Genomic DNA, 24091 nt, shown 5'->3' on the forward strand with positions numbered 1-24091 from the left:
GGAGCAGCTGATAACTTTATGAAACATTTTGGTGCGGATTAAGTGTGCTTTCGGAGCACATTTTTTATAAACAATGTATATCATGATATTATAGTATCAATGGAATAATATAAATTGCACGGAGGATTTTATAATTGTTAATCTAAATCAGATTTTAAAAGATTAACACTGCTATAAAAACTTGGCAATATATATTAAATTATAAAAAAAGTGATTAATATATATTCTGTTCCAATTTTCAGCTTTTAAGGTAACTTGTAAATTCTTAAACAAGAAATCATTCTAAGGCTAATATAGTATTCAGTTAATAATAAACAATGTTGAAGAATAGTACCTAAAAGGGATCCTAAGGTCCATATTCAAATACTACAGGTCCTGAGTTCAATAAACAATATCTGATTGCTTTAGAGATAAATTAAGAACTTCAAAATTTAAATTTTTAAAATAATTTATTCAAGACGCTTTTTAAATGTAGAGTTTACTTTTTAATTACAAATGTTATACATGATTATTAAATATTTGGAAAATATAGAACAGTCAAAAGAAAAAACAAATTACCAATAGTCCCTCACCAAAAGATTTCATTTCAACTATTTTTCCAGGTATGTGAAGGTTTTCCTTATAGAGTTATGGTCATATTTAATTAGACCGATGTAAGTTTTCTGGAGAAATTTCTAAAAGTGTTCATGAAGAGACTGTTTTAAGTCATTATAAAAGCAGGCTTTCAAAACTTCCAAATCACTGGAGGCTCATTAAATGAATGGGGTGTGATCTGCTAGCACATGATTCTCCTTAGGACAAGGCAGCTAGTACAGGTGGAACGTCCCAGATCAGAAAATCCAAAATCCAAACTGCTCTAAAATCTGAAATTTTTTGAGTGTCAACATGACGCTCATAGAAAAATGCTTACAGTAAGGTTTAGGATTTTTGATTTTTGGATTGGAGATGCTAAACTAGTAAATATAATGCAAATACTCCAAAATCCAAAGAAATCTGAAATTTGAAACACTTCTGGTCCCAGGCCTTTTGGATATGTAATTACTCAACCTATCACATGTTCTTGTTCATGGTTGTAGTCTGCCAGTCCTTTTATGCCAGAGTTCTCCCTTCTTGAATTCTTAATTTTGACTTCTCAGTGGACTAAAGTATCAAGTAATTATTATTTTTTTTTTAATTTTTTTTTTGAGACAGAGTCTCGCTCTGTTTCCCAGGCTGGAGTGTATTTTTAAAAAATTTTAATAATATTTATTTAACACAATATATCCAACATATTAAGATTTTGACATAAATGAATCATTAAAAATAGGGATATTTTATGTTGTTTGTTCATACTACATCTTAGAAGTACAAAAGGTAATTTATTTACAAGACATCTCAATTCAGACTAGCTACATTTCAAATGCTAAATGGTCATGTGTGGCCAGTGGCTGCCACAGTGGACAAGACAGTTCTCACCTCCGCCCATCCTCCAGCCTCATCTCCTCATCCCCCTTCCCAGTTGATAGGATAACTACATTGACTATTTATTGAAGGATTCCTAAGTGACAATCACTGTACTCATATTTCCTCATTTTATCCACCCTTCCCTGCACCCCACCACTATATGCATACAGGAAAAACTTTCTGGGTTTGGTTTTCTTTCATTTGCATTTCAGAGACTTGGAAACTGAGACAAAGAGAGATTAAGGAACTAATCTCAGCTCATGTGGCCTGTATGTGTCAGGGCTCCAGGCCAGATCTGCTGGATATTTCCTCTCAATACTGTGCTGTCCTGCCTCCTACCCGGAGGCTCACAATAAAAGCATGCTGAATAATCTTTATTTATTTATTTTGAGACAGCATCTTGCTTTGTCGCCTAGGCTGGACTGCGATCTCGGCTCACTGCAACCTCCGCCTCCCGGGCTCAAGCAATTCTCCTGCCTCAGCCTCCCAAGTAGCTGGGATTACAAGCATCCGCCACCACGTCCAGCAAATTTTTCGTATTTTTAGTAGAGACAGAGTTTTACCATGTTGGCCAGGCTGGTCTCAAACTCTTTATCTCAAGTGATCTGCCCGCCTTAGCCTCCCAGATTGCTGGGATTACAGGCGTGAGTCACTGCGCCTGCCCTGAATAATCAATTTTAGTTCAACACTCTCTTTTTAGAAGTATGAAAACTGCAACTTGGACAAGTTGAGTGAATAGCCCAAGGACACACCTTTATTTAGTGGCCCGGTTGAGATTAGGAAAATAATTGTATTGAATTAACAAAGTAAAGGCACTTAATAATGCTGTCCAAATGAGGGAGCATTATTTTATTATGATATAATATTATTTCTGCACTCTAGGAAAAGTCAGTATGTGAGACTTAGAATTTGTAGCAGTCTAGATATTTGGCTACTGTCAATCTTTTTATTACATTTTTAAATATATTTGGATCCTGAATCAAATAAACTGTAAGAAGTTATGACATTTATGAGAGATTCGGCTATTTAAACTTGACTGGATATTTAATAATGTTAAAAAATTGTTACGTTTTTAAGGTAAGATAATAGTATGGTGTTTTTTTTTAAGTCCTTATCTTTAAAGATGCATACGGACACATTTGCAGTTGAAATAATATAATGTCTGGGTTAGCTTCAAAATAAAAAGAGAATAGCTGGAAATGAAGATGAAACAAGATTGAATAGGAGTTCATAATTTTGAAGCTGGGTGAGGGATTAATGGGATTCATTAACCATTTTATTTAAATTTGCATATGTTTACTTTTTTGGTAATAATTTAAATTTTTTCAATAAATTTATTCAACCATTGAGCATCGTTGCAAACTTTTAAAGTATGCTTTGATTAATACAATTTTGAAGAACATCCCTAGGGGATGTGGTAAGGGGTAACCTTTGCTTAATACCTGTATGTGCAAGATGCCAAGCTAGCCACTTTGCAAACCTTATCTTTTTTTTTTTTTAATTTTTAATTTTACTTTAAGTTCTAGGGTACATGTGCACAACGTGCAGGTTTGTTACATATGTATACATGTGCCATGTTGGTGTGCTGCACCCATTAACTTGTCATTTAAATGAGGTATATCTCCTAATGCTATACCTTCCCGCTCCCCGCAACCCCACGACAGGCCCCGGTGTGTGCTGTTCCCCTTACTGTGTCCAAGTGTTCCCATTGTTCAATTCCCACCTATGAGTGAGAACATGCGGTGTTTGGTTTTTTGTCCTTGCGACAGTTTGCTCAGAATGATGGTTTCTAGCTTCATCCATGTCCCTACAAAGGACATGAACTCATCCTTTTTTATGGCTGCATAGTATTCCATGGTGTATATGTGCCACATTTTCTTAATCCAGTCTATCATTGATGGACATTTGGGTTGGTTCCAAGTTTTTGCTATTGTGAATAGTGCCACAATAAACATATGTGTGCATCTGTCTTTATAGTAGAATGATTTATAATCCTTTGGGTATACACCCAGTAATGGGATGGCTGGGTCAAAAGGTATTTCTAGTTCTAGATCCTTGAGGAATCATCACACTGTCTTCCATAATTGTTGAACTAGTTTACACTCCTACCAACAGTGTAAAAGTGTTCCTATTTCTCCACATCCTCTCCAGCACCTGTTGTTTCCTGACTTCTTAATGATCGCCATTCTAATTGGTGTGAGATGGTATCTCACTGTGGTTTTGATTCACATTTCTCTGATGGCCAGTGATGACGAGCATTTTTTCATGTGTCTGTTGGCTGCATAAATGTCTTCTTTTGAGAAGTGTCTGTTCATATCCTTCACCCACTTTTTGATGGGGTTGTTTGTTTTTTTCTTGTAAATTTGAGTTCTGTGTAGATTTTGGATATTAGCCCTTTGTCAAATGAGTAGATTGCAAAAATTTTCTCCCACTGTGTAGGTTGCCTGTTCACTCTGCTGGTAGTTTCTTTTGCTGTGCAGAGGCTGTTTAGTTTAATTAGATATCCCACAGAAATACAAACTACCATCAGAGAATACTATAAACACCTTTATGCAAATAAATTAGAAAATCTAGAAGAAATGGATAAATTCCTGGACACATAAACCATCCCAAGACTAAACCAGGAAGAACTCGAATCCCTGAATAGACCACTAACAGGCTCTGAAATTGAGGCAATAATTAATAGCCTACCAACCAAAAAAAGTCCAGGACCAGATGGATTCACAGCCAAATTCTACCAGAGGTACAAGGAGGAGCTGATACCATTCCTTCTGAAACTATTCCAATCAATAGAAAAAGAGGGAATCTTCCCTAACTCATTTTATGAGGCCAGCATCATCCTGATACCAAAGCCTGGCAGAGACACAACAAAAAAAGAGAATTTTAGACCAATATCCCTGATGAACATTGATGCGAAAATCCTCAATAAAATACTGGCAAATTGCATCCAGCAGCACATCAAAAAGCTTATCCACTATGATCAAGTGGGCTTCATCCCTGGGATGCAAGGCTGGTTCAATATACACAAATCAATAAACGTAATCCAGCATAAAAACAGAACCAAAGACAAAAACCACATGATTATCTCAATAGATGTAGAAAAGGCCTTTGACAAAATTCAACAGCCCTTCATGCTAAAAACTCTCAATAAATTAGGTATCGATGGGACATATCTCAAAATAATAAGAGCTATTTATGACAAACCCACAGCCAATATCATACTGAATGGGCAAAAACTGGAAGCATTCCCTTTGAAAACTGGTACAAGACAGGGGTGCCCTCTCTCACCATTCCTATTCAAAATAGTGTTGGAAGTTCTGGCCAGGGCAATCAGGCAGGAGAAAGAAATAAAAGGTATTCAATTAGGAAAAGAGGAAGTCAAATTGTCCCTGTTTGCAGATGACATGATTGTACATTTAGAAAACCCCATTGTCTCAGCCCAAAATCTCCTTAAGCTGATAAGCAACTTCAGCAAAGTCTCAGGATAGAAAATCAATGTGCAAAAATCACAAGCATTCTTAAACACCAATAACAGACAAACAGAGAGCCAAATCATGAGTGAACTCCCAATCACAATTGCTTCAAAGAGAATAAAATACTTAGGAATACAACTTACAAGGGATGTGAAGGACCTCTTCAAGGAGAACTACAAACCACTGCTCAAGGAAATAAAAGAGGACACAAACAAATGGAAGAACATTCCATGCTCATGGATAAGAAGAATCAATATCGTGAAAATGGCCATACTGCCCAAGGTAATTTATAGATTCAATGCCATCTCCATCAAGCTACCAATGACTTTCTTCACAGAATTGGAAAAAACTACTTTAAAGTTCATATGGAACCAAAAAAGAGCCTGCATTGCCAAGACAATCCTGAGCAAAAAGAACAAACCTGAAGGCATCATGCTACCTGACTTCAAACTATACTACAAGGCTACAGTAACCAAAACAGCGTGGTACTGGTAAAAAACAGAGATAGAGACCAATGGAACAGAACAGAGCCTCAGAAATAATACCACACATCTACAACCATCTGATCTTTGACAAACCTGAGAAAAACAAGAAATGAGGAAAGGATTCCCTATTTAATAAATGGTGCTGGGAAAACTGGTTAGCCATATGTAGAAAGCTGAAATTGGATCCCTTCCTTACACCTTATACAAAAATTAATTCAAGATGGATTAAAGACTTAAATGTTAGACCTAAAACCATAAAAACCCTAGAAGAAAACCTAGGCAATACCATTCAGGACATAGTCATGGCCAAGGACTTCATGTCTAAAACACCAAAAGCAATGGCAACAAAAGCCAAAATTGTCAAGTAACTACTTTAAATAATGGCACATGAGCAGTACTTTATCCTTTTACACATGAAAAAAATTTGCTTGAATATGAAATTTAAACATGAAACACTGCAGAATTTGGAACCCATGAAACCTTCTTGAAATAGCAATGCATAAGAAAATTCAGTCAAAAAAGAAACCAATCAAAATAATTCTAGAATACAGAAACTATGGCTAAGAGACAAGTGAAAAGCATTCAGTCTCTTTAATAATCAGAACCAAGAATTAAATCCAAAAGCTGAGGAAAATTAAGGTTGTAGGAGAGACTATATTAAATATAACTTAAAAACAAAATAAAAATGAATAGGAAGCATGTAAGTTGGGGATATAATATGCTTTATATTTCACAGAAGGGAAGGAATCGATTGGTAATGTCTAAAACTGAAAAAGTTAAGAAACAACACTACAGTTATGGCAATCTTTGAGTGTTTTTCATAATCTCTTTCCTTAAAGATTTTTCATAATCTTTTCCTTGTATTTTCAGATATACAATTTCTTAGGAAGAAATTTCTTTTTCTTCGTATAGATATAAATAAACCTAGATCTAATATCCTATTTTAAAACAACCTGTAAAGTGTAATCTCATTCTTATAAAATATTTTGTCCATTTATCCACATCTGCATCTCTCCTTCTGTCCATTCATTCACATTTCCTTCTATTATATAAGTATATACATAGTGAGATGCATGGAATCTGCTCACCCAGCATAACAACAGTTGTTTCTGGCTAAATCATTGCTTTCTTCTTTTACTTTTCTGTAATTTTGAATTTTAAATAATAAGCATATATTAAGAATTTTTAATTCTTAATAAGAAAAGACAATAATAAGAATTTTTGTCCTTTCATGACAAAAAACTTAGTCTAAAAATAAAAACACAAGATAGAGCCAAAGAAAATTAATCAAAACTAAAAAGGAAAACAACCACATGGCTGGTACTGCTAACTGCCAACCTTCTCTTCCTTCCTATTAATAAATATCTAATTCTGTCCTGAGCAGCAACGTACTACATAAACATACTTGACCCCCTGAACTCCATGCAACTGATGGCCACAAGATCAAAGGTCATTAAGATGGATGCAAAAACTTTCCTGATTAGGAAGCTGATGATTTGGCTGGCATCCACTTTTTACCTTTCACCCTACCTCATGGACAGGGTCCGGAGGCAGAGCAGCCATTGTGACAGTTAAGACAAAAGTCACATACTAGGGATTTTGCATCAGGAAAGACAAAGGGATCTGGTTCCTTGCACAGCTTTCCAGCCATGAACTGCCTATCTCTGGACTCTGTTACATAAAAGAAAAGATGCCTTTAATTTGGTTAAGTTCCAGTAGTTGGGCTTTTTCTTCATCCTAACCAATGTCGATTTTAATTTTAACTGCATTCTGTATATTTTCTGAACAGTAATCTCATCTCAAACTCTGCTTCTTGGAGAACTCAACCTTTGACAAGTAACCACTATCCCAAAGGAATTACAGTTCCTCTGAATAAAACTAAAACTTCTCTGGGCAATTCTTCAATAAAAAACAGAGGTTAAAAACATCATACTTAATAGACAGTCTAATGAGAAAAAGTGGTTCAGTACAAAAACATTTATGGTCCATTATTATACTTTACTATAAATTTTAATAACGTGTTTTATTTTTATTTTGGATGTCACAAATGCTATAAAATTTTAAAATATGAAAAATGAGTTTAAGAATATTATTTCACTTTACTCATAAAAATATTAGTCTTCATCTAGCAGCCTCCTCATCATTCCTCTCATTTCTTTTTCACTCACTGTGACATTATCTCTGTCTTCATTCTTGGTCATTTCAACATACTCACAGGTGATCCTTCCAACTCCCTGGCTTTTGGTTCCTTGAACATCTTTCCATCTCAGATACTCACTCCCACTGGCATAGTTTAGGTCTTTCCTAGACTATTATCAGTAATGCAATCACTCCCCAGTCTCATTCCCTCATCTAATCACCTACTATGACTATCATCTTTGTTTTCCCACCTCACGCCTTCTGGTACCCAGATTCCAATAATCCTTTGACCTCACTAGGACTCACAGTTGATGGATCGTACCTGTTGCACATTGTGTCACACTCCCTTGATGCCCTTTCTTCCTTCATTGCTCAACTTAAATTCCATGGTCAACCATTTTAATCACTTTTACACACATCATCAGCTTCACTTGGCAAAAATGTATTTCTTGGTAAACCCAACTGTTTTACCGAGTACACTTGGTTTAACAGTTGGTTAAACAAGTTGGTTATTTAACTTGTTAAATAACAACTTAATTGTTATTTAAATTTAAATTCATGATCACTAACTTTAATTAGACTGTCTTGGCTCCTGACAGTCTAACTCTCCTAGATGGCTACTCCGTATCTTCTCTTTTCTCTTGTAACCTCCAAAACACCTTTGCCTAATCCTCACGTGCATCTAATGATACTACTTTCTATTTCTCAGAGAAAACTGGAGCTATCACAAAAAGCATTCTCTCCTCACCACATCTAACCACCTGCCAGCATATACTCTCCCTTCCTATCTGCCTCCACAGTTCCTAGAATGCAGGAACTAGCCATGTTACTGTCTAATGGCAACCCTTCTTCCACTGTGCACCAGATTCCATTACAGCTCCTCTACTCAAAAACATTGCTAAAGCAATTCTTCCCTCACTCTCGTACATTGTCAATTATTTTTCTATCAAATCTTAACATCATACAAACAAAACAATCATTTATTTCATAAAAACAAAGCAAAGCAAAAATGTTCTTGGTCTCACCTTCCGTCTCAGCTACTGGCCCATTATTTTGCTGCCTTTTACAGCACCTATCTGCAGCGTGGTCTATAACTTAAAGCACCATTCCACTCCTCCTATTCCCGCTTACTGCCATTTAATTTGCCTTTTACAGCCTCCTCTCCATGGAAACTGCTTGTCCACTTTATTGATCACCTCCTCCTTGCTAAACCCAAAGAGCAGTTCTCAGTCCTCATCTATCTTAATCTCTCAGCAGTAAATGACAGAGCAGTCCTTCTTAATATACTTTCTTGACTTGCAGGATTCCACATGCTCTCAGGATTCTTCCAACCTCACTCTGTTTCCTTTGCAGGTTCCTCCTCTTCTGCCTCATCTCTTCAGGTTAGCATGATCGGGGGCCTCAGGCCTTGGCTTGCTCCTTTCCCTCTATCTATGCTCACTCTTTTGGTACTCTCAATCAGCAATAACTCCCAAATGGTATCTATAATCCATATTTCCTTCCTGAACTCCAGACTTTTATATCTGACTGCCTCCTTGTCACTTCTGCTTGCATGCTGAATAGACATCTCAAAACTATCATTTCAAAAATTAAACTCCCAGTTTTCCCCCAACTGTCAAATCTACTCAGTCACAGCTTTCCTCATTCCAGCTGAGTGTAACTCCATTCTTCCACTTGCTCAAGTCAAAAATCTCAGCAACCAAAAACCAATTCTTCAGATTTTTGGTTCTACCTTCTAATATATCCTTATCTAACCACTTTTCATCACCTCTACTGCCACCACCCTAGGTCAAGCCCTGTTGCCCCCTGCAAACTGAATCTTACAAATGGAATATGGTACCTTAATTCTCTTCCATGGAAGCAAAGAAAGTAAAACAATATACTAAATAAAGAGTACATGATTACCTTTTTTCCTAGGTTGACTGGAGGTGGAAATCGATCTCAAGTTTTTGCTTTTTATAATTTCCTCTGAAGTTTTCTTTTCAAGAGTAGAAAACATCTTGAGTGGTGAACTGGGTTTGCCATAGCCTGAGCTCCTAACTGACGCATATAATCCACTCTGGGGTTTCCTTTTAAGTAAAGGAGGTGCACTTCTGGCCTTCTTGTATGGTACCTGTTTACCCATTACAGCCCCTTCTTCTTCAGAACTAAGTTGAGATCTGTAAGTCTGTACACAACAAGCAAAAGCTCTTTAGTACCTAAATAAACTTTAACTATTGTTGTAAAAGAATATTTAATAGATGGCAAAACAACAGTGATTATCAAGTAATGTAGTTTGTAAAAGGCAAACTACCATAGTTAAGTTCTTGAAGACTAATGCATCAGAATTTTAGTATTTTGAAGCAGACCTTCAAAGTTAGCATTGAAACAAAGTAAAGCAAAACAATAAAGCAAAATTAGCTTGCCAGAAACCAAGATGTGTAATTGCTTGAATGAACACAGCAGAAAGAAAGAACATATTTTGAAATGATGTAAAATCTTATTTGTTATCTGAACTTTTCAAGATGCTTTAAAAATTTTTATTAATACCTTGCCTTATTCCACAAAGAACTGGAGATGACTTAAACACATAATTCAAAATTATAAAATACAAGTAGAATGTCTGAATATGGGAACTAGAAAGCAGAAGAGATCCAGACTACAGGAAAAAGAATCAGTAAAAATGTAAATTTCTTCACAGGTGTTAACTGCTTTCCTATAAAATGTCAACTTAAAAAATACAAATGACTGGAAAGACTGAACAGTGCATACTACAATGATGAATAAACTTTTTCTTATACTATTTAAATTCTGGACTATATTTTATTCAAAAAAAAAGGAAAAGAAGTATAAAGAATGGCTTCCAAAGGCAAGCTAATGTTGTGGTGGTATTTTTGAATTTGGGGATTGGCTAGCATTGTAATAAATATCACTCACAAATCTCCACGATCTACTGTGGAGGTTCGTATATAATCAATCCCACTAGTTTAAAAAGCACACACCTACCAATAGTACTTATATACTTTACATAACTTCGGTTCTCAATATCTCAAATCAATTTAGATTATAAACACTTACTTTACTAATTTTGTCATCCTGAGATGATGAAGAATTAACAGATATTTTTTTCCTCAAAATATTAAGGTACATTTTATCAACATGTTCTTCTGTGGCAGTTACTTGTGGACAGCTGTCTTCCATACTCTCATTTGTGGTCTTTTGTAAAATCACATTCTCATCATTTTTGTCAAAAAAAAGGTTCACATGTTGTGAGTCTTGAGATATAATATTTGGGTTCATCTTCAGGGGTAAAGAGCTAAAAAATTCAGTTTCTTTTCTTTCGGCCACTTTCTCAGAGCTATAAAAGAAAACAGGACACAGATAATGAACCCTACGTAACAGTTCTTCAAATATCAGTAATAACCACATGTGCGTGTGTACACGCAGACGCACTATATATATGAGTTGTCAACTATTCAAATTAAGTTACTGATGTTAAATACAGTATTTATACTTTTGATTAACAGAGTACACTCACGTAGTGTAATTGCTTTTAATTTCGGATAATAATTTTAATGCAGTATAATGCAAAGGATTATAAAGGTGATGCTGAGATCTATTTTAGAGAAAGACCAAACCAAACAAGACTGAGACGGCTTTTGTAGAAGAAAAGTAAAATATAAATTTCTAAGTGAACTTTTTGTAATATATCTTTTATCTACAATTTCTTATAAAGTCAACATGCATTTGAAACAAGAAAAACATTTTTAACATTTCTAAAAGAAACTAAAGAAATAATCATAAATTTATATTAAGGAGGCATAGAGTATAAATACTAAAAAAGCATACATTTAATCACAGGATAGGACAAATTTTAATGTAAAACAAAAATCACTAGGCTTTGAAAAGAAAATCATTTCTGTGGTTTAAAACACTTAAATGTAACAATTCAATTAGATATTAAAAATCTAGAAGATACAACGTAAGGAAATGTTTTAAATGCGGTTAAATATTGGCAAACTACAGGGTCTCCAAAAATATAGGAACTGTTAGTCTCAAAATATTTAATCATGTGTCAATTAGGCCATTTAATTTTATAATTTATAAAATAAGATTAAAGAATGTTTAAGAGGCTACCATTTTCATATAATGTAGATTGGCTTCTTGGTAACTGCTAGTAGCTAGAATCATCAGAAATATAATAGTTCTTTCCTTCTTCATAGCAGCAGAACCTGGCTAGATGCTAATTAAAATTGTTTCTCATTCTTGCTGGGTACCAACTAACTACATTTCCTTGCCAACTTCTATCTAGATAGGACCATTTACTAGTTCTTCCCTTTAGAATGTGAGTGCTATGATGCTAAGAACCCAACTTATTTGTTACTGGCTTAGTTGTCAAGTTTAGGATGGCAGGAAACTGATAACTCTGGAGAGACAGCAGCCTATGTTTTACGGTGGCAAAACATTGCTAAACTGTCATCTACAAAAGTTTATAAGGCAGACCACATGCCAGCCGACCATGGAGAACTAAGAGAAATGACTGGAAAGAACAAGGAGTTAAGTGCTGGCTACTATCAGCTTCTTTTGACAAGATATTACCAAAAAACTGATGAGCTCAACACAGAATGAGCTGGTTTGTAAGCAGAATTTAAAGAGAATAGAAAGAATCTAGAAACTCTAGAAATGGGTTCTCTCTCTGTAGACTCAATCTGTAAAGATTCAGCCTTGAAGAATGCTATGAAAAAGCAAGATTTCAAGAGACTTCTTGGTTGAAAAGAGTGAGTGACATAGTCCCTTAGCAAAGATCATATTAAGAGTGTCATCCAGAGCGAGACTCCATCTCAAAAAAAAAAAAGAGTGTCATCTTCACATTTAAGGTTTTGTTTCCCCAAATATCCAGAGAACTGCAAATAAACGCAGAGAAAAAAATTAGACGGACAAGGAATCAAAGAATAAAGCAGATTTAAAACCTTCGTCTAGCAAAGAACTTTTTTTTTTTTTTTTTAAACTTTTATTCCAGGTTCAGGGATACGGGTATTGTTCACGGGGATTTGGTGTTCAGTCTATTTCACACCCAGGCAATAAGCATAGTACCCAATAGGTAGTTTTTCGTTCTTCACCCTCCTCCCAACCTCTCAAGTAGGCCCCAGTCAGTGTCTGTTGTTCTCATCTCTCTGTCCATATGTACTTGATGTTTAGCTCCCACTGAGAAGTGAGAACATACAGTATTTTGTTTTCTGTTCCTGCATTAGTTTGCTTAGGATAATGGCCTCTAGCTCCATCCATGTTGGTGCAAAGGACGTGATCTCATTCGTTTTTATGGCTGCATGGTATTCCATGGTGTATATGTATCACACTTTCTTTATCCAGTCTACCACTGATGCGCATTTAGGTTGATTCCATGTCTTTGATCTTGTGAACAGTGCTGCAATGAACATATGCATGCATATGTCTTTATGGTAGAACAATTTACATTCCTTTTGGTATATATCCAATGATGAGATTGCTGATTGAATAGTAATTCTGCTTTAAGTTCTTTGAGAAGTCGCCAAACTGCTTTCCACAATGGCTGAACTAATTTACATTCCCACCAGCAGTGTATAAATGTTCCCTTTTCTCTGCAACCAGCATGTTTTTTTTTTGTTTGTTTTTTACTTTTTAATAATAGCTATTCTGACTGGCGTGAGATGGCATCTCATTGTGGTTTTAATTTGTATTTCTCTAATGATTAGTGATGTTGAGCATTTTTTCAAATGCTTGTTGGCTGCACGTCTTCTTCTGAAAAATGTCTGTTCGTGTTCTTGCCCACTTTTTTTTTTTTTTTTTTTTTGAGATGGAGTCTCGCTCTGTCACCAGGCTGGAGAGCAGTGGTGTGACCTCGGCTCACTGCAACCTCTGCCTCTTGGGTTCAAGCTATTCTCCTGCCTGAGCCTCCCGAGTAGCTGGGACTACAGGCACAGGCCACACACCCAGCTAATTTTGGTATTTTTAGTAGAGACTGGGATTCACTATGTTGGCCAGGATGGTCTCGATCTCTTGACCTCATGATCTACCTGCCTCAGCCTCCCAAAGTGCTGGGATTACAGGCGTGAGCCACCGTGCCCAGCCTACTTTTTAATGAAGTTGTTTTTTGCTTGTAAATTTGCTTACGTTCCTTATAGATTCTGGGTAGCAAAGAACTCTAAGTTTCATTACTGGCACATGGAATTCACTGGGACCAAAGCGATTACTAAGTTACGAAACTTTCTGAAAGAATATAATGTGAGAGAAACCATAACCTTGTTCAAAAGAAAAAAAAAAAAAAGAAACCCAAAAGCCGGTGACTGGGAACCTTAAAGCTACCTGTAGGCAGGAAGTGGATTGAGAAGGGAGTGTATCCCCCAAGATGGGCATATCCCTCAACCTAAAATTCACTTCAGTTGTAGCCAATGGTGATAACATACAAGACAAATCCTCCAAGGAATGGAATGAGGGGCTATATAGAATAACTGATTTAAGGTAGCCCCTTCTTAATAGAATAATAACCTAATCAAGGAAAATCCCTATTCCCAAGGTAGGGGGCCTTTACAAGTTCTTTCCAGTGGTTCTCAAAGTTGTAACATTGATTGCTGTGTTTTCCTCATACTTTTCCTCGCTGAAAGGGCATATCTACTGCAGTTCCACCATTATATATTGGGATGGGGGTGAGGAAGTATATAACCCTGTCTTTTTAATTCATCCATTGGTAGACAATGAGAAGCGTACTCAAACCTGATGGAGAAGATTGCGCTTCACCTGGAAATCCTGGCCTTTCAGATGCATATAGTCCTGAATGGGACTTGGGGCTGCCTGCTTGGGGAAGGGGATAAGTTGGTCTGTGTATGAAGAAGAGTGAAATTGATATTTTGTTATTAGAAAGGTATATCCTGGCAAAGACTGACTAGATACCGACCAAACTCATTTTTCTTTCTTGGCACAGAAACAAACGACATTTCACAGCCTCCTTGTACCTAGTTAGCTAGATGTGCTGGTTCCTACCAATGGAATGTGAATTGAAGTGATATGAAACTTCTGTGTTAAGGCAGTTAAAAGAAAGGACGCAAAACCATTCTCTTTCTTTCCTTAGTGACTGGTTGGATGATGTCATAACAATCTTAAAACTATGTGTTGATGACAGAAGCAGCCTGGGTTCCTAAATGACTGTGTGGAGCAGAGCCCCAATCCAACCCCACTGACCCACAAGGGATAGTGATGTGAGCAAGAAATACATTTTTGATGATAAGCTACTAAGATTTCAAGGATTATGTTATAGCAGCTAGGGTCATTTACTCCATAGTTTACTAAAAAATTTTTAGGTATGTGTACTAAAGTTCATATTACTGACATTTCTATTACATATGATTACTGTTATACCTTCAGTATATGTTTTAAGCTTTTAAACACAAATGTAAAAATCTGTTTCAGAATTCCTATTACTGAAATGGTTTTACCTATAACAACAAAGATACAAGACATGTAAGAAAATCTCTTTAGTTACCACTAACATACCCCCAAACAGCAATGATGAGTGGGCACAATCTCTCCTTTAAAAATACTAATTAGCATTACAGATCAATGGAAGACTACTACACTTAGCATTGAAGTGAATGAATTTTAGTGTAAGGTTCACTGCATCATTTTTTTCTCAACTCACACAAATGCAGGAACAAGGCCAGGAAATCATCACATGTGGATTTACATTATGAGGATACAGTATAGGAAGGGGGCTCAAAACATGTCTGTTGAAGACACAAATGAACAAATGACAACATGAATGGATGACAGGCTATTTCACAGAAGTATTTTATGGAGATCAAAGACCTGACAATATAAGTGGTTAGGCACATGGATGGCCTGTGTTCCTGGTCTACAACTATATGACCTTGGGCAATGGCTTTATTTATTTTAACCTCTTAGGCTTCAATCTTCTTGTCTATGAAATAGGGATAATAATGGACTATAACCCATAGAGATGCTGTAAGGTTAAACGAAATAATATATGTGAAGTATTTGCCCAAAGTAAATGTGAAAAATGTTAGCTGTTATCATCTACCAGTAAATTGAGTTCATCTCAGTTTCATTTCTTGAATTATGGGCATAAAGATGTCTTCTCTACTTGTTATGAGGATCATGTGGGAGACTGGACATGACATTTCAGTGCTACATAAAAGCAACGCTGTCTATGACAAGGTTACTGTGATGTGTTACTCTGTGCTGAAGAATGACAGTGGGTCACACATACTTCCACTAAACTGTATTGGACCTGAAGCATTTTAATGAGGACCATTTCTCTTGTGGCTACAAAACTCACCCTTCGAGATGACGGCCAGTCTGTGACTAAGTCAAAACTAACTGATTTATAAAGAAGGAAATCTATGACTCATAAACAGAATAAAATTCACTTTCTCCCTCATCCTGAATGAACTGTTCCGGCACTATTTAAAGCTGAGGAGACTGTATTTTTCTGTAAAAACCTTTAGGACTATTTAGTGGCCCCAGTTTTTTTATAACATCTATTTATTTTTTCATTTAGCCCTAGAATTTTGATGACTTAAGGACAAATATAAAAAGAAGAGAGTTATGACTCACAGGTAGACTCAAGCTAATATTAGTCATTAATCATTCACTAGGAATGATTACATAGAACAAATGACTATAAAAGTTTCCAATGACAAAACAATAAATAAAAAAATTCATACCTGACAGGTTGTAAATCAAAACCACTGATCCCAAAGGAATCTATTCTGATAGGTTTCATCAGCTCCTCTACTGTGGGCAGATCTAAGAGGCGGAAAAAAAAGTAGAAACAAAAAATGTTATGTAGGTTGCTTAATTTACATGTGTAATAACACCAAAATTATATTTTCTCTGACACAGTTAACAAAACGGTACATGCAATAAACCTAGTTTTCCGTCTTAAGTTTCCTTATACCAGCAAAACTTCCTTTCTTATGAAATATCAAATAAATATCTCAAATATCAATATCAAACATATTTATCCAAAAATATCTATACACACACACACGCTAAGTACATATTTGGTTGATCCTGAAATACTGTTCTCTAACAAAATACAACTTTAATATATGTACACGCAAAAGAGTAAAAAATGTCCCTTTAAGTGACTTCTTAATTTGATCAAGGCATATTAGAAAAGAAACTGGGCTGGGCACGGTGGCTCATGCCTGTAATCCCAGCACTTTCGGAGGCCAAGGCGGGTGGATCACTTGAGGTCAGGAGTTCGAGAGCAGCATGACCAACATGGTGAAACCCCATCTCTACTAAAAAGACAAAAATTAGCTGGGTGTGGCAGCAGGCACCTGTAATCCCAGCTACGCAGGAGGCTGAGGCAAGAGAATTGCTTGAACCAGGGTAGCGGAGGCTGCAGTAAGACGAGATCGCGCCATTGCACTCCAGCCTGGACGACAGAGCAAGAATCCGTCTCAAAAAAAAAAAAAAAAAAAGAAAAACTGAAATTTTGCTTTGTGTTTGGCTCTAATTTTATAGTTAAGCCAAAGGTTCCTGTATTTCATTTGAAAAAAATCTTTTTTTTTTTTTTTTTTTTTTTTTTGAGGCAGAGTCTCACTCTGTTGCCAGGCTGGAGGAGCAGTGGTGCAATATTGGCTCACTGCAACCTTCGCCTCCCGTGTTCAAGTGATTCTCCTGCCTCAGCCTCCCGAGTAGCTGGGACTACAGGTGTGCACCACCACGCCCAGCTAATTTTTGTATTTTTAGTAGAGATGGGGTTTCACCATGTTGCCCAGGATGATCTCAATCTCTTGACCTCATGATCCACCCACCTCAGCCTCCCAAAGTGCTGGGATTACAGGCGTCAGCCACCTCACCTGGCTGAAAAAATCTCTTTAATTAAGCTCAGAGACTGAGAAACAGTCACTACAGCAAATTCTATTGTAATTATATTACACTAAAAACTCTTTAGAAAGGATATCAAATAATTGAAAAATTCATCTATAAGTTTTACCAGATTCCATAGTAGAGATGTTTTTTGAATTCTCTTCATTTTCTTGAGGATGACCTTTCACTGTGCTCTTGATATCTTCCACTGTGTTACTCTCAATTTTTTGTTTGTCTTCATCTCCCAATGAATGGGCTATATGACAATAAGCTTGATGTAGGGCTTCAATGTCACTACTGCTTTGTCCATAAGAAACACCTGTTGAAATAAATGTAATCACCAGAAATAATTACATCACAAATACATGAGAACTATAAAACACTAATAACATTCCTTAACCTGTTAGGAATATAAAAGTAGAGATAAGTACTAACTAGGTAATTTGCAGCTATGGCCTACGAGCATGGATTCATAGCAAGCTCAACAACTCTTTTAGCAAATTGAGGCGTGTCCTGATGTGGTAAGTATAAAATCTGCCTTCACTCGTCATTGCTCTTTCTCCTACTATTCTTAATCGACCCCTCTGCATAACTATTCTTAAGTCTCCCAAACTGAAAAATTCCTTTGAAGGATTCTACCTCTCCTTTACCATTAACATTCTCTCTGCTTCTCTGTACCACCAAGCATCCTGTCATCTGCACTTTTTCAACCACAATGAATTCACTCTTCCAACTTTGCAATCCAATGTATTCCAACATCCTGCTAAAGCTGCTATGATCAAAAGCAATTTCCTAGTGACCAACTCCATTTGTCTTTAGTTCTCTTCAACTATGTGAGACATCTGACATTATCTTTTTCACTTTATCTTAGCCAAAAGGCAGAGAAGTCATACATTGTTTTTTTCCTGGTAACCGTTTCTTCTGCATGCCTTCTTCTTTTTGTTATTACCACAATTTTGATGGCAATTTTCTATCTCTTATGGTCTATAGTTATTTCAGGGCTCCATCTTCAGCCCTCTTCTTTTGAATGCCTCACTTACTAGTTTTTTGACCTGGCTAACTTCATGAAGACTTTTAGCTTCAACTATTACCCATATGCTTATGACTCCCAAATCTATGTCTTGTGTCCTTATAACTCTTTTCTGAATATCAACTTAACAGACATCTAGATTGCCCCATATCACATCTACATATTCCCCAACTGAATTCATTATATTCCCTACTGAAACTTGTTCTACTACCAGTATTTCCTAATCACATCACTATTTACTCAGTCAAAATAGAAACCTTGATGTCATCATTCACTCTTCCTTCCCTATTAGCCTTCTGACATGGTTTGGCTGTGTCCCCACCCAAATCTCATCTTGAATTGTAACTCCCACAATTCCCATGTATCATGGGAGGGACTTGGTGGGAGGTGATTGAATTATGGGGGTGGGTCTTTTCTGTGCTGTTCTTATGATAGTGAATGAGTCTCATGAGATTTGATAGTTTTAAAAACAAGAGTTTCCCTGCACAAGCTCTCTTTGCCTGCTGCTATCCACTTAAGATGTGACTTGCTCCTCCTTGCCTTCTGCCATGATTGTGAGGATTCCCCAGCCATGTGGAACTGTAAATACAATAGACCCTTTTTCTTGTATAAATTACCCAGTCTTGGGTATGTCTTTATCAACAGCATGAAAATGGACTAATACACCTTCTCTTTCCACCAACTGACAAATTCTAGAAAAAAGAATTCAAATAATTTAATGATAATAATGATTGCACATTTTTGAGTACTTTCTTACTCATTTTGTAATTTTCGTTACTAACAAGTGGAATTTTCAAAATTAGAGGAAAATAATTAACCATGGAAGAGAGAAAAAAAGAAGAAAAACAGGTGACTAATCTCTTCTCTTCATACCTATGGTTAATTAACCAGTTATTAAAAATAAAATAGTATATATAGTCTCATCTTCCTGTATATACAATGTAAGTTGTGTATATACACAGCTTCTAAACAGAAGAGATAGCCAAGTACTACATTTAAGATTGTATAAGAATGCCTTACAATGAGATGTCTTTCTAGCTAGTGCTTCAGGTCCCCATGGCTACAAGAAGTATACCCAAATAACAAGTTTGCTTAAATAAACTAAAAACAGAAGAGGATACTGCTAAGGAAGAACTGTCAACAGTTGAAGGGTAGAGATTTTCAAGATGATATGAGGAAAAAGGTCTTGCTTGTAGCATGAATGAAGGGAGGTCACTAATTTTCAAGAAAAAAGGAAAAGCACACGGTGTCTTTTTTTCCTCTATAGAAATATCAGGTTGAGCAAGTATCTGCTGAGCATATATAAAAGAAATGACTTCAATGGTAAAGACCATAGTAGTATCAAATGCTCATACCTAATTTAGTAGGTATGAGGTGTCAGAAAGAATAGGTTCTAGGCTTTTAAGCAACAACAATGGAAACATGCAGAAAAACAAATGACCTAAAACTTAGAAATGAGAAATGAAAAAAAAAAAAAAAAAAGAGGTAGGAGAGGCTGCTCAAAAAATGGCAGGAAAATGTATTAACCTAAGTCATATTAAAATTAATTTAATGGTTATATAACTTTTTTCCATGCATATCATGAAAAGGGGTTCCTTATCTGCCTTTTACATTGAAAACAGAAGACTCTGTAGTTATTTTATGTATTATTATTACAAGTCAAAAGCTCCCATATTTTTCAACTTTAGAAAATTGAGGCTGGGCATAGTGGCTCACACCTGGAATCCCAGCACTTTGGGAGGCCGAAGCAGGAGGATCACCTGAGGTCAAAAGTGCAAGACCAGCCTGGCCAACATGGTGAAACCCCATCTCTACTAAAAAAATACAAAAATTAGCCAGGCATGGTGGGGTGCACCTGTAATCCCAGCTACTCGGGAGGCTGAGACAGAAGAATCACTTGAACCCAGGAGGCGGAGACTGTAGTGAGTGGAGATCATGCCACTGCACTCTAGCCTGGGTGACAAAGCAAGATTCTGCCTCAAAAAAAAAAAAAGAAAATTGAGAAGTGCCAAATACTATTCTGCAGAGGAAAGGGTCTAGTTTCATGGAGCAACACTATCATCCTGTGACAACTCCAGTAATGCAGGCACAGCACAAAATGGTACTTGCCTGTGAGACAAATGAAAATAAGTGAAAGGTTAGATTTAGCTTGGTGTTAGGAAAACTTAAGTTTTATATTTACTAACCTCTTTGATACAGCAAAGCACAAAGAATTTCATAAATAATATTTTTAACAAAAGAGAATCTTTGACAACATTTAAAGTTAGCCAATGTTTGAAAATTAACCAATGTTTGTTAAAGTTAGCTGCTTAATACATGAAGTGGCATGGTAAAACAAAACAAAAACCCCACTGAACTTTTCAGTTCTTAAACCTAGTTCACATACTCACTTGAAGATTTTCAAGTATATATTTTATTTTACTTTATTTATTTATTTATTTTTTGAGATGGAGTCTTACTTCGTCGCCCAGGCTGGAGTGCAGTGGCATGAACTTGGCTCACTGCAACCTCTGCCTCCCAGGTTCAAGCGATTCTCCTGCCTCAGCCTTCCATGTAGCTGGGATTACAGGCATGTGCCACCATGCCTGGTTTATTTTTTAGTAGAGACTGGGTTTTTAGTTTATTTTTTAGTAGAGACTGGGTTTCACCATGTTGGTCAGGCTGGTCTCGAACTCCTGACCTCAGGTGATCTGCCAGCCCCGGCCTCATAAAGTGCTGGGATTACAGGCGTGAGCCATTGCACCTAGCTGAAGACTTTAGAGTATATATTTTAAATACCAGAAATTCAATATCCCACAGCCAACAAGTGTTTATACTGTATAACTCTAGGTTCTCTACTATAGCATGTATTATTAACAGAGGGTTGACATAAATAATGACGATAATAACAACAACAAAGTTGTAACTGTTTAGTGAATCTTAAAAATGTACTATGTACTATATATTCTCTCAGTTGACCATCACAAGCGTTCATTTTAAAGTAAAGAAAACATGCCTAGAGGTACTCATTATCCAATGTCACACAGCTGGTAAGTGGCAAGCTTTAAGTTTTAAAAACTTAACATTATAATAGAACCTAATCTGCATACTCAAATATACCATTTATGTAACTGTAATAATCTGAAGACATTATGTAATTATAATATTTTAAATAATTTTTGCTTTGTTTTTTACTTGTTTTAATGCACATCTCAAAATAAAGTTTCTCTGGTCATCCTGAGCACATGAACTTCCTATAAAATACTGTCAATCAGAAAAGTTGTAGCTGTACAATGGCCTTTTAAAAAAATTCATGTCTGCCTACTAAAAACTGTGCAAGGGGATAGACTATCAAAGCACGTATGTGATATCATTCCTTAAATCAACAGCAGTAAAACTAGGGGACATGCACTCAGCACATGCTTACATCATGGTGGAATACTCAGTTGGGCAACAAGTGAGTAATGTGTCTCGATGGGAAAATTGTCTTACAGCTGTAATTTTTTTACCTTTATATTTTAAAATGAAAGTGGATGTAACAAGTCAAAATAGTGGTGACTCTTGGAAAGACAGTGACTAGAAATAAGAGGTGTGATGGACATTGTGGTTTAGGTCCTCTTGTTTTTTATCTGGTTGCTGATTACGTGGGTGTGCTCAGTATTTCAAAATTCACTGAGTTGCACTATTGTGATACCACAAACTTTTCTATAGGTACAATATCATTAAAAAGTAAAAAGCAAAAAAAAAATGAAATGCAAGCTGATGATGGTTAGCGATTTCTGAGTTGGTTAGTGATTTCTATTACTCTTTTTTATCAAGTGTCTGAATTGGTTTAGTTAACCAGTATCCATAGACTGCAAAGCAAACTGATTAAAAAGTTCCCATTTGCAGTTATTTATGTGATAAAATAAGAATATTTTTATACTATTCAAGAAAAACAAAAAACACAAACACACTGGAAGGCTGATGGTGATATGAGACCGTAACAAATCTCAACAGTTTCTAATTTCAAAAATTCCAAAAGACCATTACTGTCCTCACCTATTTTATGAACAAACGGAACAAATATAAGTTTAAATATTTATCCTGATAAATTATCATTTTTACCTATGAGAGAGTTCTACATAAGATTTCAACTGGGCCAGGCGTGGTGGCTCACGCCTGTAATCCCAGCACTTTGGGAGGCCGAGGCGGGCGGATCACGAGATCAGGAGATCAAGATCATTCTGGCTAACACAGTGAAACCTCATCTCTACTAAAAAAATACAAAAAAATTAGCCAGGTGTGGTGGCGAGCACCTGTAGTACCAGCTACTTGGCAGGCTGAGGCAGGAGAATAGCAAGAACCCGAGAGGTGGAGCTGGCAGTGAGCTGAGATAGCGCCACTGCACTCCAGCTGGGGTGACAGAGTGAGACTCCGTCTCAAAAAAAAAAAAAAAAAAATAGATTTCAACTGAAGATCTGAAGATGTGCATTCCACTGCTTTAAAAAATTTTGAAAAGGCATTATCTCAAAGACCTTTATAGGCTTTAGGAAAGTCTAGTTGGTCTCAGGTATTTCAGAATTTGGGGATGGGGTGTAGCTTTTTCCTAGAGAAAGAACTATGGAAAAGCACAATAAGACCAAAGTCTCATTTCTCCTACACATGGCAGATTTAACTGAATACTCTGGAGAGGCACAGAAAATTAGTTAACGTTCACCTACAGTGCTACACTATTATCAACAGCATTTATTCATTTATAAATGAATATATAAAACCTCACTTTACTTGGCCTACTAGCATTGTGTCACCATTAGCAAGTTCCAATTATTTCAATTATTATATATGGTAGAAAAATGTCAGATTTAAAGTTTTCATTATCAGTATAGTTATTATATATGTATTTCCTTAGAAATGTAGTCAATTATTCATAAAGCATTCCATATTTAGAGAACAGTCAGATTTCTAAACATTTTTACCTGTTTCTGTCATTTCATTCTCAGTCATTTCTGGTAGGCCCCTTGGCTTAGGTGTTATTTTATCTTGTTCATCAAGATTGACCTCTGCAACAGAGTCCAATGAATCAAGCAGCACAACTGGAAGAATATAAAAGAAAAATATAAGGAATGTAGATAAACTCAGTGATTCTGTTGATCTAATAAAATTATTTTAAACATATGCAATGCAGGCTGGGCACGGCGGCTCACGCCTGTAATCCCAGCACTTTGGGAGGCCAAGGCGGGCGGATCACGAGGTCAGGAGATCCAGACCATCCTGGCTAACATGGCGAAACCCCGTCTCTATCAAAAATACAAAAAATTAGCCAGGCGTGGTGGCAGGTGCCTGTAGTTCCAGCTACTCGGGAGTCTGAGGCAGGAGAATAGCGAGAACCTGGGAGGTGGAGCTTGCAGTGAGCCAAGATCGCACCATTGTACTCCAGCCTGGGCAACAGAGTGAGACTGTGTCTCACACACACACACACACAAAAACAAAAAAAAATGCAATGCATATTAAAATGAAGATAAATGCTTATATACAAAGAATATATAATCTTATATATGTATATATGTAACAAGCATGTTTTGTCTACGTGTGTGTATGTATGTATATAACAAATATGATTTTCTTCCGATGTAGAAGACAGTAGGCTAACATCAACATACATATCTATGCTTACGTACAGCCTAGTATACATGTACACACGGAAGGCA

At 36.3% G+C, this 24091-nt stretch overlaps 1 protein-coding gene across 3 annotated transcripts in view; it reads right to left on the reverse strand.

Annotated features, from left to right (window-relative positions):
• CEP162 (centrosomal protein 162) overlaps positions 1–24091 on the reverse strand; it is a 103404-nt gene that overhangs the window by 52597 nt on the left and 26716 nt on the right. For all 3 annotated transcript variants that reach the window (XM_063666374.1, XM_054491867.2, XM_054491869.2), the window contains exons 9-13: positions 23360–23476; positions 17520–17711; positions 16237–16318; positions 10598–10877; positions 9446–9707 (exon numbers count right to left, since the gene is read on the reverse strand). In XM_063666374.1, the coding sequence (XP_063522444.1) occupies positions 9446–9707; positions 10598–10877; positions 16237–16318; positions 17520–17711; positions 23360–23476 (933 nt within the window). The remainder of the gene's footprint in view (positions 1–9445; positions 9708–10597; positions 10878–16236; positions 16319–17519; positions 17712–23359; positions 23477–24091) is intronic.

The sequence above is a fragment of the Pongo pygmaeus genome, chromosome 5 (assembly GCF_028885625.2).
Source record: "Pongo pygmaeus isolate AG05252 chromosome 5, NHGRI_mPonPyg2-v2.0_pri, whole genome shotgun sequence".
Classification (NCBI taxonomy): Eukaryota; Metazoa; Chordata; class Mammalia; order Primates; family Hominidae; genus Pongo; species Pongo pygmaeus.